Source organism: Pseudonaja textilis, chromosome 2, assembly GCF_049901715.1.
Source record: "Pseudonaja textilis isolate UNSWEBS1 chromosome 2, rPseTex1.2, whole genome shotgun sequence".
Lineage (NCBI taxonomy): Eukaryota > Metazoa > Chordata > Lepidosauria > Squamata > Elapidae > Pseudonaja > Pseudonaja textilis.
The window spans coordinates 113,864,719-113,883,679 of record NC_141991.1 but is presented as its reverse complement, the minus strand read 5'-3'; the positions used below and the strand labels follow the sequence as shown (position 1 = coordinate 113,883,679).

The window sequence follows — 18,961 nt, the reverse complement described above, 5'->3', positions numbered from 1 at the left end:
ATTGTAAAAGTTTGGCAAGTGAGAGATTCGCTTTCCTTAACCGCAGACTCAAAGTCTTTGCGGCTTTTTGTGCCGTACGAACTAGGCTGCTACCTTCCCAATCTTTTTGCGCAGAGACGCGCCTCCCGCACGGACCCCATCGGGAAAAAATTCTCTCTCTCTCTCTCTCTCTCGGATTAAACCTGAAGCCACTAGGCGGAGCCAGCGAACGGGGAAAGGAAAGGAAAGAGAGGGTCGAAGGCTGCGTCTTCTTCGGGGCGGACCTTTTCTACCCGGAACCTTGTTGCTTCTCCTGCGCTACCGGGCGGGAACGGTGACGCGGCAGTATTGGCGGCGCACGAGCAGCGGAGAGGGCGGGAAAGAGGCGGAGCTGCCGGAGCCGGGGCAGGACGAGGGTCGGAACGGCGGCAAGGATATGGCGGAGACCATTGTAAGTTCGGTTCGTTGAGGGGGACGAAGCTGGGGAGGGGAAGAAGGGAGGGGCGTCTTCCTCCTGTCTTCTCTCAGCCCGGGGGTGGGGGAGGGTTTCCCTCCCTCCGGTCTTTGTCATTGTGAGGCGGGGGGAATAAGGGGTGGCGCCGCGCTCAGAGCTTTCCCTGGGCTTCCCCAGCGCCTGCTCGGCTGGGGTCTTGACAGCTCTGTCCTGGGAAGGTGGGAGGCACCATCCCGCGGTGGGGTTAATTTTCCTGTCCTGTCTCCCTTGCCAGGTTTGAGGGAGAGCAGGGGGATCGCGGGGACCTCCCTGAAAGAGAGTGGGTGGGGGAGCTGCTGCAACTGAAGATAGTCCCCCCCCCAAAAAAAAACACCTTCATTGAGTGTTAAAATATCGGCTTCTTTCCAGAGGGGAAGAACTCAGCACCTCGGAGCTCTCAAGCCAGTTTCGTAATATATTTCTTTTCCTCCTCCCCCTCCCCCCCAAAAAAGTAGTGTGACTGGGCAAGATGGACCAGAAATGAACAATTTTCAAAAGCAAAATCTCCCAAATTCTCTGAAGAAAATGTGTGTATATGTCCAGCAAATTGGACTGACTTAACATTTGAGCTCTTAGGACAGGATATATGCAAAGAGTTCGAAAATTAAAAGCAGAGGATTTGGCACAAAATTCATGATACATAGAATAAGAATCTATCTCTAAAGAGTGTCTTGAAATACTGGACTACTTTTCCTGTAATCCCAAGATGATATGTTTGTAGGAGTTGTAGTCTAATACATCTAGAAGGCAACAAAAACTTGGAAAAGCTGACAAAGTTTCTCTAACTCTGAATTTTTCCCTTTCAACCAACCCCTAATTATTTTGGATCTAGGTTCAATACTAACATTACTTGAAAGAAATTAAGATAGTTACATCCATAGGGTATATGACTTCCTGCCCACTTTTCCTTAATTATTGTACTTGCATGCCAGATAGCATATGTATCCTGTATGTATCCTGGTGGATCACTTGTTTTGGGTTTTTGACAGTACGAAAATACTCAGTAAATAAGTGAAGCTTTGACTATGCTAGAAATACTTCAATACTTGATTTATATTAATGGCATTTAAAAAGTATTACACTGTTTTTCTTACCTGAATTGACAAAGGTGAAAAACTTCCCTGTCCTTTATGATCAGTGAGAAAGTTTAAGGCATACTGAAGAGTAAGCAGGTCCTACCACGGTTAAAAGCATGTTGCACTTTCATCTTTCTTTTCTAGCAGATTTTATTTTAATAAAGAAATAGACAGAAAAATATGTTATGAATAGCAGGACCAATCCAAATTTTAAAATTTTCTTTTGGCAGCTAAGTTTGTATAATATTTCATAACATTGGACAGCACAAGTTTTAATAAATTTAGGTCAATATGCCTTGTTTTATAATGTCAACATATTTGGTTTTAGTATTGGCTATGTTGTATTTAGGTCACATTGATACAATTAGTTATATATTGCAAATTTCAGGCAACTTGAGCAACTGTTGACTGGTAATCTGTATCCTTCAATCTTAGAAGCTAGGGTATAATATGAATCAGTTTGATTTAAATTCTGCTTTTAGTTGAATTTAATCAGTATTTTGATACAGTGCTTTACAGAATCTTTACTTTCCTTTTAAAATAGGATATCCATGTAGTATCCTTTTAAGCCACTTATACATCCATTCAAATTATATCTGATTTCTTTATTAGCCAAGTTTGTACTAAATTTTCAATTTTATTTATTAATTTTAATAATAAATAAAATTTATTTTAAACTGCCAATAACCATGGTATGTATAGTTACATAAATATGTAATGGACTATTGCACATTTCAAAATAAAACTATGGGAGATTATATAATTTTGAAATAAATACTATTTGCTATTTTTCTCCAAATTTTAAGAAAAAAAGTAATTTTATTACTTACTATAGTTCCAAAACATCACTGTTGCAAAATTCAATTTTATAAATGACATTTTTCAGGTTTCATGGTTAGTAGTGTCTATTTTTTGGAATATCTCCTGAGGTACCAGTTGGTAAATATCTGCACATCCACATCTGGAAATTGCAGTCTATCAGCTTTTCTTTAAAGTAGTTTTTTTTTATTATATACCAAACATTTAAATGTTCCTATTTTAAAAAATACAGCTTCCTCCTGAATAGAAAGTGGATGTGTGTTCGTGCACACACATATATTATCTAGTTTTAATGATATTTTAAGATTTGGACATTGTTCAAGGATATAATTAATGGTTTGGCATGGTTTTAGGATTAGTCATTTAGCTGTATCTCCAGGTGGACTCCTTGCTGGAATTATGGAATCAGCACTTTGAGGCAAAGAAGTTAAGCTCAATACAAGAGCATCTTTACTTTTTAAAGAAAGAATTGCTTCACAATGGTGCTGTGCTGCAGTGTAGTCAAATCCAGTTCATATTCAATCTGAAATTACCTATGTTTATTGTAATAGAATTATCAAGAAAGCCATATAGAATTGCTTCTTTGCATTATTACATTTTTCTGGAGATACGTTGGAAAGCTATCATATTAAAAAATATGATTGTTTCAAATATTTTATAGGACATTAGCATGTATGAATTTCCACCATATTTAATTCTTACATTGAAGTGAAGTTAGCACCAATTAATCTGTAAAATCTGCCTTTAAATTACCTCATCTTTCAACTATAGATTTGAACTCTGAGCAGTGGCATAGCAAAGGATGTAAGGTTGTGCACATTAATGCAGCTTATCTATCTTTTAAAATTCCATAAGAAGATATAGTGTTTAGTGCTAAATGTTGCCAAAAACAAGTTAGTCACTTATCAAAGCTGAGCTTGACTTCCTCAATAAATAGCCGCTATTGTTCCTGTGTCCCTGTGTATCTCACAGAATTGGTGTGACTTTTCATTTTAATGAAGATGGATGATAATGTTCCTTTAAAATGAAGCTTGCTAGCAATTAATGATGCAGCGTGATATAATATTCTTCTAACAGTCTGAAAAGCTCATGAATTTTCTTTATAAGCCTGAATTAAAGCTCTGCAATTTGTAACTTAAAAACTTAAAATTTACTCTTATGTTTTTCTAATATTATTTATAGCTAGCCAAAGCAATGAAATTAATAGTTAAGTACATCCATGTACTTAAATTATTGTACTTAGCTATTAAGTTCCTTACTTTGGCTATCTATATATTTTTGACAAAAACTAATTTTTATATGTTAAAAATATTCATGAAATGTTACATCTCTCACATATTCTAGAGTCAGACTTCTATCTATGATCTTTTTTTGCCTTAATCATGAAAATTTGATGGACATTATTTTAAAGTTATTTTTGTTTAATTTTTTCCCAAATCTCTAAAATTCCTTATAGATAATCCGTGTCCAGTCACCAGAAGGAGTAAAACGTATTACTGCAACAAAACGAGAAACTGCTGCAACATTTCTAAAAAAGGTATTCTGGTTTTGACATATTTGGGGGCTACCCTAAGATAGTAATACAAGCTCATCTCGCATTGGTTGAATAAGCCAGCCCATGCATCTATACTGTTTAGTTTTTCATGGAAACTTTTGGTGATGCATTTTCACTTTGAATTTTCAATGAAGATTTACCTGAATTCAAAGAGCAAAGAAATTCCAGAATCTATTGACGCTGCTTTTATTAGCCCAAATCAGGCTGACCAAATAGTGCAAATCTCTCTGAATATCTTCATCAGATAAAATTGCAAAACAATAGGTTGGGGAGGGGTCACATTGTAGCGTTTACATCTGAATGCAGTGTTCAATTGTGGTATGAATGTCTAGAGAATATTGTGTTAGGCTCTGTTTTGAACTTGTCCTGACACGTTGCAATGTATTTCTGCTGAAGGATTGTTTTAAAATGTTTGATGGGAAAAGATCTGGTGTGATGAATTATAGCATCTGCCAGTCAGGTGTTGCAGAGCAAAAAAGTTGGTCTCCATGTTGAGAGACCAGTAAGATGAGTAAAGGTAAAGTGAGCAGAATGAAAAACAATTATTGCAATTCAGAATTGCCATGTTAGTTTATTCAGAATCCCTATCTGCACTCATAAGCATATGTAGTAGGAATAGGATTATATTACATACTGCAGAATTTAATTCCTAATTTTGAGAAATGTACAGATAGACCTACTGTACAATAATTATTGACTACTTATGTAGTGAGAGCCTGTGTCATATATCTGATTAAGGTACTGGATTAGGTGCAGTGAGACTCTGGTTCTAATCCTCCCTTAGGCATAGAAGCCAATTGGGTGTCTGTAGGCCAGTCATTCACTCTGAGCTGAAAATAGGCTCTCTGAAAAATGGCTGAAGGACATACCCCCTTGTCACATCATGCATTGATGGTTTCATCATATTAAATCAGCAAGCAGGGTGAAAATAAGCAAATTTTGCAACCAAGCTGAAGAAATACTAAAAACAAAAACATTGACAACTTATTTAAGAATCTAAGTAACCAATACAGCATATACCATAATTTTTTATTGAAAAAGTAATTGTACTTTTAAACACACATAACTTTTAAGCACTACTTTCAAAGTAATGTCCATGTTCATTTCAATAAAATAGCTCAAAATCATGGTGTAGTTATAAATTAAAAAAGAAATACAGGTAGTCCTTGACTTATGACCACAAATTTTGTTGCTAAGTGAGACATTTGTTGTGAATTTTGTCCCATTTTACAACCTTTCTTGCCACAGTTTTTAAGTGAATCACTTTAGTTGTTAAATTAGTAACACGGCTGTTAAGTGAATCTGGCTTTTCCATTTGCTTACCAGAAGTTCACAAAAGGTGATCACATGACCATGGGACCCTGCAATTGTCATAAATATGAGCCAGTTGCCATGTATTTGAATTTTGATTATCTTACCATGGGGATGCTGCAACGGTTGTAAGTGGGAATACTGGTCATAAGTCACTTTTTTTCAGTGCTGTTGTAATTTTGAATGGTCATTAAATGAATTGTTGTAAATTGACTACCTGTACAGCTTTAGTAGCAAGGCTCCTCCTGATTCTACACTAAACAGAAGTTTAAAATGAAAACGTGAGAAGTTGAAAATGTTTACAGTGAGGAAGAGCCCATATTCTTCTGATGTAGAAAAGACACTTCACCTAATTCAAGATGTTGGGTCCTGAGCTCCAGGTTCTGTTCAAAGATTTCATCCCTGTTGTGTGTGGATAGGATTATGGCAAGCATAAATTTTGCTCAGGCTGGCCATGCTCTCTCTAGGAGTTGTTGAATCCTAAAATAGAAGGAGTACATTTATGCAAAAGAGCCAGATGAGTTTCTACAGAGAACAAATTTCAAAACTGTATTGATAGCCATATTTCAGCTTAATGTCACTTATTTGGATGTCCAATTTATAAATACCTTATTAGCTTTAATGAGGTTGTATACTGTATGTATTTGGATATACTGTGAAGCAGTGAAAGTTCTTACTAATTTCCTTCTGTATTAAACTAGAGAGAGAGAAAATATTGAAAGATGTTAGGTTTGTTTGCCCCCCACTTTTCTACCAGTTTCAGCTGGTGATTTGATTAATCTGGTTGAAGCAATATATTTTCCTCCACAAATGGATTAAATTAGTTAATCATTTAACATTAGCAATCAGGCTTAGTTTCTAAAATCCATCTTCATAGAGCCTTGATTTAAATGTGAACAAATAATTCAAATGTAGATTCTTTGAGTAGCTGTTAAAATGTAAATATGATCAATTATGTTAATCCTTTCATAATATTTACAGCCAGAATAAGATGCTTTTTATCTTGATTTCTATCCAAAAATTAATTTATTTGTATAGGTTGCAAAAGAATTTGGCTTCAGAAATAATGGATTTTCTGTGTACATCAATAGAAACAGGACTGGTGAGATCACATCCTCTCCTAATAAATCCCTCAACTTACTGAAGATCAAGTAAGTATTAGTAAAATATTAGGGCCACTTTTGTACTGGAGTTGATTGCCCTTGTGTTTTTATAAGTCGAGAATGTAGTGTGATATCTTTTTTTTTTAACAAATTTTATTGATTTTCAAAAACAAACACAAACAAAACATAAAAACATAAAACATCTTTTTTGAAAGCAGCTTGATCCTGGGTTACATCTCTTCGTACAGACACAAATTCAAATTCATGCTCATTTTATATACCATTCCCTATCTTATTGCCATTCTACATTTTCTATATAGCTTCTCTCTTCTTTTAACTTTCTTAGTTTTATTTTATTTATCTCATCTCAGTTCAGATCATTATGCTTATATTCTTTGTCTGTCCTGTTTCCAGCTGTCTATTATCTTTTCTCATTAAACAAAATTTCTCCTGTAATCACTGATTGGAGTATGACGCCTTTATCTCTTTCCCCTAAATTTATAACAGTATAATACATAACTTCCATTTGGATTCTCTTAGTACATTCTAAAGTTATACACTATATTTTAAAAAGAGAAAAAATTATAAATATATAATATAATTAAAACAACAATCCATACCAATTCAAATCTATCATTAATATTAATATTCATTTAAATCTTAAACATTTTACACATTACTTTTCAAATAAGTATCATACTTCTATGGGAACACTTATAAACTTTCCATAATTATTTGCCCCCCACTTCACTTGTATTTTAAAACATTGTGTCATTAAAATGTTCCCATTCCTTCCTAATTCAATTCTCTCATTTATTTCATTTCCTTTCTTTTGTTCACAAAAGTTTCACTGAATTACACTGAGTATTTTACCCACTTTTTAATCACATGTTGTTTCCAATTTTCTAACATTATTTCTAATACAAATATAACAATACAATCTTATGTACCTTTGCAGAATCACTTTTTCAGTTAAGTTTTTACCCATTATCTCTAAATAAGTCCTGTTTCTTTAATCTTGCTTCACACCTTTGAAGCTTCTCATCCCTTCCTTCCTCCCTTGTTTCTTTTCTCTGCCCTTTTTACCCCCTTGTCTCTCCACCTCCATTTCCCTCTTCTGTATTCCTCCTTTCTGTTGCTTTCTAACATTATATCCACTTTTCACCTTATTTTTCCCTGTTTTGGTTGTTTTTTTAGATCTTAAAGTCTCCATTTTCTTTTCCTCCTTTCCCCTTTCTTCCCCAAGTAAAGTTACTTGTTCGTTAAAGATGGCTTCTTTTTTGTCCCAATCCTCTTGTTGCGCAATCCTTTCTTGTAGTTTCTCGTAGGTACAGATCGCCATTTCTAAGAATTGAAAAAGAGAGCCCTTCCCTTCTTGTTCCTCTTTGTATTTTTTAAATTCCATTTTCAGTTCATCCACAAGTGATGCCATTGTAAAAACATTTTTTCAAACAACCACCCAAGTATTTTTAATCCTTCAAATATAATTTCCCAAAGTCCCAAAGTCATGAAACAATCCAAATACACACAAGCTGTTTCTTTTGACACTTTCTTCTTTTTTCACTTTCTCTTCCTGGGGTTACTGTTTAGTTACAAAATTCCAGTTAAAATGTATCTTTTAGAAGTCTTGTTAGTATTTAATCAGATTCTTTTAAATTCTAGGCAGTCTCCTCCTTCCGAATCCTGCTCTTACTCTTTTCCTCTCCCTTCCCACTTACAGAAAAAAAAAAAAAAAATTTAGTGTTCAGAAATCCTTATTATCCCCTTGACATTTAATTATCCAATTTAATTACCTATTGATGCCAAAGCAGGTTTTTCCGATTTCTCATTCATTTCTATTCACTGTCAACGTTAGGAAGGAGAGTGAAAAAAAACAAACCTTTCCCTTTTCACTTTCGTTCGCTGCTTCCGACTCTTTGGGAGCGATGTATCTTTTGCAAAATTTAAATTCCAGGGTACCTTAGTTGTTGCTTTTTGTCCTAGTCAGCCAAAAACTTTCACTTCTTAACTTCCTCCTGCACTTTCTTTTCCGGCTGAGTGCTTCTTTGAGGCGGCCATTTCTGATCGCCGCTCTTACCGCCTTCGGAAAAGGGAGTTTAGCCAGCTGAGGAGGAGAGGTGCGGCTCCCCTCAACCCCGCCAGGTCTCCTCTGTCTTCACCACCTCTACGGGGTGGCTTAGCCCCGAAGCTGGCTGGCTCGGGGCACTCCAGCGGCGAGCGCAGGCAGAAACCGTGCACAATCGCAGATTCCTGCCTGGCGCCGAAGCGCTGCAAACTGGAACTCAATGTAGTGTGATATCTTAATACGTGAATCTGTTAAATATTTGCCGGGTTCTGTTTATTTTATGTATTGTTATGCTATTAATTAAAATGGTTTTGACATTGCATTATATTTATCCAGTCAAAATACTAACAAACAGGAGAATAAAAACTCATAATAAACAGAGCTGCCCAATCATCAAACAAGTAAACACCACCAATCCCTAAATGCCCATTGCTTTGCAAAAGACTATTAGGGAGAATACCAGCTGTACTTCCAAGGGCAAAGTGTTCCAGGATTTGGAGACTATGAAAAGCATTTCTTATTGGCCTGTGACCCTTTGTATTCTCATAAGGGTGGGACCTTGAACACCCCCCTCTTTGAATTCAGGAACCAGCAAATCCTGCCTGGAGGAAATGGTTTCTAAGGTACCCTGGAACAAACCTATATAGAGCTTTATAGGTTAAAAACAGCATTTAATTGATTTTAGAAGCCTATTAGCAACCTATGCTGCAGAGAATAGAATTACACTGTCATAATGATTCTCACCTAGTGTCATTTTGGCTGCTGCACTCTATCAACTTCTGAATAATCATCAAAAGCTCATGCACACACACACAAACACACACACCCAGAGCACATGCAATTCCAACGTGTCCAAAGAACATGAGTTACTCTTACCAGGGTTTCCAGGTCGAAGTAGGGTTGCAACTGGCTCATCAGCCCCTGCTGGGCAATGTCTCCCAGTTATAGTGTCCATCTGCTGCTCCAGCAAGAGCAAGGAGTCCACAAATACCCACAGGCTGCAGACAATCCTGTCCAAAGACTATAGCGAGTCCATTTTGGCTCCAAGATATTTCTCAATAACTAGTACGTATATATTGCTAGAATTTAGGTTTGATTCTAGCCACCCAGACCCTCACAACCTCTTGGCTTTAAGTTAGAAAATGATACACAATTGAGTTACTATCAATGAGCTGGTGGTATTTCATCCCTGATGGATCTAAATGTGATCCAGTAATATATGTAGGCAGACCCAGCCTTAGCAAATAGACATAGTAGGTAGAAACTTACTGCAGATGCTAAAAAGCAATGTAGAAAGGAAGTAAATTGTTCTTTAAAAGTTTAAAGTTTTTGAATGTTTCAAGCACTAGTAGAAGAGAAAAGAATTTTAAACTCAAATATGTTATGTAGCCATACATATGGCATCTGTCTGTGTATCAAATGTATATAGCCACCCATCTTTCAAAAAATAACCATTTGCTTTCCTCTTGGCTGATTCATTATATGTTTCAGGGTAAAGAAAGGACAATCATTATTGTTCTTGCTTTTCAGTTTAGATATCTTACTCTGTTGTCATTTTTATAGCCAGGGAGCAGTCAATTTAATTATGCTTTCTTTTGGAATAACATTGCTTTTCACAAACTGGTACACTGTGATAGTAAAATGTATCTGCATAGTCATTGTAGGGTCTGTTCCTCGTTTCAGCAAGAGCATGCCTGGTGGATCACATTTAACACCCTCATTTTCTCCCTTATGATAGGGGGAAAAACTAGCTGCAGACACACCTTTTCTTTAGTCTGAAACTTCAAAAGGCTTTGGTGGGTCTTTATCATAAATACACAGGCTCCATGTATGAAGACCTATAGAATCTGTCTGAGGTGAACGCAGCTAGTCTTTGAGTTACAGCCTTTTGTTCAATCACTATTTGAAGTGACAATGCACTGAACAGAGGGATTTATAAACTGGTCCTCAGAGTTCTGGCTATGGTCATAGCAACAAAATTTGAGCATTTGACAACCAGCTTGTACCTATGACTGGCTTCAACATCCCTCAGTCACATGTTTGCCATTTGTCAACTTCCCTGCAGGCCTTTCACAGGGAAAGTCAAGTAAGTTTCTCCCTCCCCCTTAGTCTTTTTAGCTTACACGCATCATACCCTCCTTTCCCCCATCATTTGCATGCACCCAGCACCCCCTGCCTCAGTCTCCCAATCCTCGCATGGACGCACTCACCCTCACTCACTCATGCATACATGCATGCATATACACTATATTGTCTTTCAGTGTCTTCCCTGTGACTGCATGTACCCCTCACCCTCTTTTTCTCATTTCCTCTGCAGTTACACATACACATGAACCTTATGTTCTCTTTCCCTGGCCTCCATCACTCACATCTATCACCTGTGCTGAGCCTCTCAGGGTCTCTCCCACTCCCTGCAACACGTCTGCACTTTTTACCTGGGACTCCGTCTGCTTCCTGCTTAATGACTCACCTCTCTGGGTTATGACAACAGCCAGACTACGAGGATTTCTGGTTGCTAAGTGATGAAATTGGGCAATGTCGTATTTTACACCTGTATCATTTAGCAATGGCAATTCCATTTCCAACTGCAGATGTAACTCAAGGGCTACCTGTACACGCTATGCATATTTATATATTGCTAACCCAATTTGGATGGTACATTATTACAATTAAAATAGCAGCTGTTAAAATAAAGGCATAGCATGTTTAATTCCTAAGTGCCAATTGAAATGAGACAAAACCTCCTCACTTTTTTTTCTGTAAAACGTAAGAGGAGGAGACTGCTCCATTTTCCTTGAAGGTACTTTTTATTTGGAACAGGCAATTAATTGGTTTCTCCGTCAACCCTTGATGTTACTGTTCTGAGAAGAAAAGCTAACCTTGGTAGAATAGGTTACTCATCATGTCCCTTGTGAATCATCCTTAGTCTACTCGTGTTTGGCAGCTTGCCAATAATTGTAGGAGGAAAAAAGCAGAAATCTGAAGCTGTTTAGAGCTATTCTTTTCTTGGTCTGTTCTTATATTGAATAGGATGGGGAGATGGTAGTCCTTTTGCTACCATTATAAAAAAAATGGCCCTTTGGGAAATGACATCTCAGAAAAATACAGCTTCAAAAGAGCCAGTGTTATTTGTCATGAGATAAAAAGAAATGATGTAAAAACTGGAAAGTTCTTAAATGGCACTCCTCTGTGCATTTATCTCAAAGTAACTTCAATTGAACTCAGGGAAACCTACTTTCAAGTAAATAATCACTTTGGGTTTAGATCCAGTTTTCCTTTGATCTAAATTCTTCTCACAGGAAAATCAGATGCAAGAATGGGGAGATTGTTTGCTTGATTATGTCTGTAGTTTCGGAAAGTTGAGGCACCATCCAGAATAGTTCGGAAGAAGGCCTTAATAGCTTAGAAGAAAGAAGAGTTCGGAGAAGATTGTCTCAATTTTTTTGTAGAATGCTTCAGCTTAATCTCACTCCTTTCTGTAAATGGAAAAGATGGTATAGTGAAATCTATAATCTGTACAATTGCCAATCCTGCATAGAATGTCTACCTAAAATCCCCCTATGTACTTCCAAATTAAAATAGATGTAATTGAATATCGTTCTGAAATTGATAATTCTGTAACAGTTCTACCATTTTTTTCTAATATTTTTATTTTTTTTGTTTTTGCAGACATGGAGATATGCTATTTCTTTTTCCATCAAACGCACCTGGTTCTTCCTCTGAGAACATGGATACCTCAATTTCTCAAGGAATACGTCCACTAGGTGTTCCCCAGGTGGTAGAAGATGAAATTGATCAGTACCTAATAAAACAGGATGGGAAAATTTATAGAAGCAGAGACCAGCAATTGTAAATATCATTGTGTTTTCTTATTCCACAAAATTCCTCACAGTTTGCTGTTTGTTTCCTTCTTTTCGTTCTCTATTTCCCATTCTCAAAGGTAACTAAAGTAATCCCGTGTCAATTCATATTGAAGCGTTTTCCCACAATTTGGTAGTAATTTAGTTCTCTGAGGTGGGTTGATAATAACTAAGATGCTACATGTTTCAGCACTGCTTATGTGGAACAACTCAAAAATGGATTCTTTCTTTAGAAATCTGGAAAATTGATGTTTTGATCTCCAGAACAGGCCATGGGGAAAAATGGTACTGGCTTTGTAGGAAATTCAGCCTCGTACTATTTTGATAGAAGTTTTGTCTTTGTATGGTAATGAACACATGACTATATATTGTTCAGTAAGTATCTGCTCTGAAATTCTCAGAAAGCCTCAGACAGATTTGTAATCTTATTCCTTTAAAAAAAAATACATTATTGTTCATAAACTACACTGACAGTCATTGAAAGGATCTGATCCATGTTAATCGTTGTTAGACTTACCTGACCTTCAAATCATTTAGAGCTTTGTAGAATGAAGTGCATCTTAGTAATCATTTGTTAAAAGCACATAATGAAATAATATTGTAGCTTACTACTTGAGTAATCAATTTGTTTCCATCTTAAATCTTGGAGTGCCACAATTTGGCCTATGTCCTTAAATCTATAGTGTAGATGTAATAATACCCTGTTTCTCCAACAATACGGCCTCCCCCAATAGGAAGTCCCAGCATGTTTTATAGGCATGAAATGAAATTAAGCCCCTCCCACCAAATTAAGGCCTATATTAAAACTTGCGAAATGTGGGGGAATGGTGGGGGGGGCTTGCCATTAGGAAGTACTTTTGTTGCACAACCGGATATGGTGCTGCCTGCGTTGACCCCGATACGAAGTGCCCCACCAACGCTGAGGTCAACATCCAAGCCGTCGCCGCCTGCCTGAAGATGCAAGGGGGGGGGGATTAAGTCACCCCCGGAATGATGGCCTAGCCATTTTTTGGGGGCTCAAAAAAAATAAATAAGACTCAGCCTTATTATATGAGAAACACGGTATTTAGACATGAATAATTTCAGCCAAGTCTGGGTAAAATATGGAGTAGGTTCTTATTTTAGCCAAACTTAAATTGTGCAAGAGAGCTGTAAGCATGTAGAATAAGCTTGACTTGCTTTTATTAAATACAATTGCTTGTTCAGAATTCCAGTATTCTCAGTAAAAGTCCTGCCTGTCTTGACTTTAATCATTGTGGTTGGACTAACTGGATTTCTAGTAACAGCAGCAAAGGATGAGAACTATTCAGTCAGCTAACATACAGAAGCCCTTGATTTAACATTATGAATTATGAGGAAGACGCTTCTGAAGTGACAACTGCAACATTTTTAGGCCGTAAACATAGGCAGTAGCCCTCACTGGATCATTTACTGCAAACCTTCTGGGTCTTGCTGAGGATGACACTGTATTAGTTTGAAGAAAATTTCTAATTTAATTGTACATTTAAAGCATGCTTAGAATTGTGCATCCCAAACATCATCAACATGGAAGATTTGAAATTGCCACAAACAAATATAGGGTGGTTTATGCCTGTGCAAGAGCAAAATTGATAATTAATCAATGCTAAATGTCTTATTCAAGTTATAATATTACAGATGTTACCTTTAAGTAAAAATATATTTGTTTGGAATCTAAGCTGGGGCTGAATTTCATAATAGTCTTCATGTCCTTCTAATTATTGTAGTTTTGAAATACTTGAGCTTTGACAAGTAAGCAAGGGAAAAATAACACTGAATTACAGAAAGGCCATATAGATACTTTGTTGTTAAGCCAGTTAGGAGAAGTCATATCAAGAAGATATGGACATGATTGTAGACAATTTGCTTGGTTTTTATCTTCCAAATCTTTTACACCTGTAAAACTTCAGAACTTCAGAGTTGGCGCATGCTTTAGTATTTCTCAGATATATTGAGAAACTCAGAACTGCTTTTGATAACCATTTTGTTCCTAGCTGGAATCTTTAAAGAGACATGAAATATATTATTCTCACAGGCTACACTGAGAACATTGTAGTAGTTGGTGTCTGTCTGAGGAAATGGTATTGTGACCACCAGAAGGCTACTTTTGGAGTATAGCTATACATTTTAGAAGAGATCTCTATTATTAGTAACTATTATAAGAATCTGATTTAAACTTTTATAATGTGTTATTTCTTTTAAGGTTAGATAGGTCCACACTGCCCCTTTATATAGTTTTCCATGTATTGGAATGATTGCTTCAGTGAAGATCAAAAACCTTTGAATAGTGAAGTATTGTTGGCAGTTGTGTGATTTTGACAATGTGCTCATGAAAACATCATAGGCAAAAAAATCTCTTGTTGAATTTATGCCACACACACAGAAACACACACACACACTCTCTCTCTCTCCCTCCCCCCCCTCTCTATATATTGAAAGTTGCTAAGAACACAGTAACTTTTATGAAGAAAATGCCAATAGCAGAGAAAGAAAGTTGTCCTGAAAGACCTGCTGTTAAAATAAACATTGAGTAAATAAAAGATTTTTAAAATATTGAATAATAGTCCATTGCCTCCTTAAATAGATGGAAATGGAACATGGTGCTCTGGATCTTTTCTACAACAGTATAACCAATCTGTCTATTCTGTTATTAGCGAAAATAGCATTGTATCTTATCAGTACTCTCCATAATTATATTTCTGAAATTAGGGAACAATTTTAGTGTAGTTGGCAATCAGCACAGTCACTCTTAGCTGATGACCATCGAACCATTGAAATGCTCCAATGGTCACATGATCAAAATTAAGATACTCGACAGCCTGTTCACATTGAGGACCACAAGGTGTGCTTCAACTTCACTTACTCACCTGTCTTCTCTCCATCCTTGTCCTTTTGACCTTGCATTCTGCTTCCCTCTGCATCCCCATTGCCCTGCATTCAGCTGCCCCTCTCTACCACACCAGTTGACCTTCTGTTGATGAGGTATGCCTGGCCTGGCTCACTGCAAGGCAGCTCCTGGCTGTTTGAGACCTTCTGAAGACCTTGTCAGTAGCAGGCAGAAGCAGAAGAAAATGGTGAAGATCAGCTGGGATAGCAGGAGTGCAGCGTGCCAGGGGTGACCACAAAGACAGACATAGTGGATAGATAGGCAGGTGGAAGGAGTTGAAACAAAAGCAACCCGGCAAGGCAGGAGAAACATGAGGTCCTCACCTAATGACTGCTGGGTCCCGACCTAACAACTGCAACATGGAACTGCTATTGCTGAGGGGTGCAGTCACATGATGTTTTGCTTAATGTCTGCTTTGCTTATCAATGGAAGTTCCAGTCTGTTGGGCCCGTATTAATTTATGAAACTGTGTTAAGTATTAGTCTGTAAAGCTTTACAAAATAGAGTGCTTTTCTGTTTTTGCCAGTAAATTTAGCTGCTGATGTTCTCTTTACACAGATGTCGACATGGTCCATTGGGTAAATGTGTACATTGTGTACCTTTAGAGGTAAGCAGATAAGTGAAAGCTATTATAGTAATACTTTACAAGGTAAAAGTTTTCTTGATGTATAAAGTTGCTTTAATGGCATCAGTAGAGAGGATGTTGTTGAAAGTTTAATGTATCCTAGCTGTGCTGATAATGGTTAAAGAGGCAAAATTGGACCCTTGGATATACCTGTCAAATCAAAACTTGGATTTATCTGTTTTTGACATCTGGTTTTTTGCAATAGTGATTTTAACAGGGTATACAATTTCATGTTACAAGTTGCAAGAAAGCGTATGCAGTTGGTATTTTCCACTTATATTGGAAGTAGATTTTTTTCCTTTTTAAAAGCTACAGCTGAAAGCTGCTTATTTGGGGGGGGGTATGCTTATATATACTGTTTTTATTAATGACTTATATAATAACCTTTTAATCATTTTTAGTTGTGTGCAGATTCTTCAGTTAGCTAGGTGACCTCTAGCTTTGTTTTTAGCTCTGTAAGCTAAAAAAACAAGAATATTACATCTATGAAACAGGTTGGGTTTCAAAAGCTATTTTGTACAAGAGTAAAATATTTTAACTTGCGGGGGAGGGAGAAGAAAGGGCTCCACTATTACTGTCAGAATAGTAATTGCTGTGGAAAAAGGGTATAACATTGCCTAATTATTTCCACACTGAACGCCAGCCGAGTATTCAGACTAAAATATCCATTTGTACGGTGATCAATGTATTATCAAGCAGGTGTCTGACCTGGTTTTCCTTTGTGTATGTGGGTTCTTGGCAGCCTTTTGATGAGGATTATTTAAACCATCTGGAACCTCCCGTGAAGCATATGTCATTCCATGCCTACATCAGGAAACTGACCGGAGGTGCAGACAAGTAAGAAACTTGGTATCTACTGCAGGGGAGTAGAAAGATGACATAGATAGCAAAATCTGAAAAAGTAGAAAATGATAGGGCAAAACCAAATTGGCTTCAAATAGTAACATCACTTTTAAGTAAGTTCATTATATTGGGCTGAGATGAATTTTATTTTTTTTCCCTTGGTTGTTGATCTTAAACTGACCTATACATTGATGCAGCAAAGACATTTTTGAGGAGAGGGTAACAAATCTAGTGTTTTTGTCATATTATCAGCAGAGGTCAGAATAAAAAAAAAACCTGTCCTAGAAACACAATCTTTCCATTAATCTGTCACGTACATATCTTTTTATGGTGATTTCTCATAAAAAGTATTCTGTGGATAGAAGGTAGCAAATGTTAAAACATCTTTATTTTTATTATGCTGTGAATCTGCAACTGATGTTTCTCATGTTTACGGTGTCTATGTTGATCACACTGTGTTAGCTGTTATTTGCATACTTGATATGTTTGCTAACACCAGTGTAAATGAGAGAAGAGGCAGGTTGGTTTCTGCATTGAACTGCTGTTTCTCCTCTCTCTCCCCCCCCCTCCCAGCCAGTTTACAATTAGGATTAGGGAGTTATATGCAGACTGCATATAGTTGTAGAGTCTGGTGGCATCTTCTGGCAGGATGTCTGCTGTATGTTTATTGGTGGTTGATTTTTTAAAGATATTAAGCATGTTTCTTCTTTTGTTTAGAGGGAAGTTTGTTGCTCTTGAAAACATTAGCTGCAAGATTAAATCTGGATGTGAGGGGCATCCTCCATGGCCAGAAGGAATCTGTACCAAGTGCCAGCCAAGTGCTATCACACTCAACAGGCAGGTAAGATGAGTATTACCCATAATAAAAGCTAGCTTTTCAAGATGACGGTGAAAGTTCTTGCTATGATGTTCGTTTTGGGAAGGAATAGCCAGGAGAATTTGGACAGTGTTTGGCAGCTGCTTGGTGATAAACTTAGCACTCATATAGGAAGATAAAGCAATATATGTATCTGATAGATTCCTTATAAATGGAGGAAATCTGCCATACATAGGAGAAATTGCAGAAATTTTAAATTCCAACTCTGTTATCCTGTTAAATGAAGTGAAAGACCACCACGAAAAATTTCAATTATATAATAGCAGTGGATTTTGAGCAGCTAGAGCTGTAGAAGGGATAGTATAAAAAAGATACCCCATAACTCTAGGGGATAGATACAAAAAAAAAAAGGTAATATGTGGTTTAATTGTTAATGGTGCTGAAGAAGATGCCTTAAGCTGGGCCACCATACTGCCTATTCACTGTTTTCCTGCAAGGCTAGATAAGCAAAAGGCAGGATTGAATCTTCTATAGGTCCTTGTTTAATAACTTATGTAGCATTTTCAGGACCCTTTAGCAATAACATAATACTTTGTAATTTTGAAGCCCTGCAATGTCCAAGGAGATTTAAATTTATGAACTATAATTAGCAATGCCAAACGCATTAGAGCAAAAATATTTTTCAACCAAAAGTTACCGAAAAGATGCCAAATCCATTTCCACACTGAAATAGACTGTCTCCATAAAAATATTGCTTCATTATGGATGCATCTAAGGACTGCAAGGATAGAGTCTCAGCTGTTTGTCTTTGTTTATTCATGCTTATTTACAGAAGGAGCCAATTCAGAATGACCAAACAGGATGAAGCTTTTTTATGATTAATCTAGCATTTTAAAAAAATACATTGTTTTAAATAATATCTAAATGTGATCTTTATATCTGAATCCAAGAAGCCTTTCCTATTGTTTAGGTAAATGGGTTAACTAGGATTTGTACTTTTTTATTTGTTTTCTTCAACATTATTAATACTGACCAAAGTTTCAGGCCTGGGCACATTAACCAATACATTTAGGAAGCAAAGTTTTAATCTTTTCTGGTCCATACAGACTGAGAAGTTTTCCCATAACATTATTCTGGGATTCACATTTAATTTCAAATAGTTTACTCTTTTTTGGAGTGTGAGTGTGATGGCTGGAAAAGTTACCATATTTTTTGCACTATAAGACGCTCCAGAATTTTTTGCACTATAAGATGCACGTAGCTTTGGGGAGGAAAACAAGAAAAAAAAATCTGCCTCTGCCTCCCAGCATCCATCCGGTATTCATCTGGCTAGCCTTCTTGCAGCAAACAGCCTGGTCAGCTTCACCCCATTATCGCAGCCCCAGCACATGGCTCGTCAGGGCTCCGCTCCATTGCACCCACCACCTGTTAACTAAATTGAGTTCCTGCTGTTACCAGGGAATGCTGGAGGCTTTGCTGCCGAGCAGCTGATTGGCGGTTGGATTGGCCT

At 37.0% G+C, this 18,961-nt stretch overlaps 1 protein-coding gene across 1 annotated transcript in view; it reads left to right on the top strand.

The window, feature by feature from the left end:
• The first annotated feature begins 288 nt into the window (after positions 1-288).
• Positions 289-18,961, top strand: part of NPLOC4 (NPL4 homolog, ubiquitin recognition factor) — a 49,555-nt gene continuing 30,882 nt past the window's right edge. The window contains exons 1-7 of the mRNA XM_026701752.2: positions 289-430; positions 3,824-3,904; positions 6,272-6,384; positions 12,071-12,250; positions 15,725-15,773; positions 16,534-16,628; positions 17,352-17,475. Coding sequence (XP_026557537.1) covers positions 416-430; positions 3,824-3,904; positions 6,272-6,384; positions 12,071-12,250; positions 15,725-15,773; positions 16,534-16,628; positions 17,352-17,475 — 657 coding nt within the window. The 5' untranslated portion in view covers positions 289-415. The remainder of the gene's footprint in view (positions 431-3,823; positions 3,905-6,271; positions 6,385-12,070; positions 12,251-15,724; positions 15,774-16,533; positions 16,629-17,351; positions 17,476-18,961) is intronic.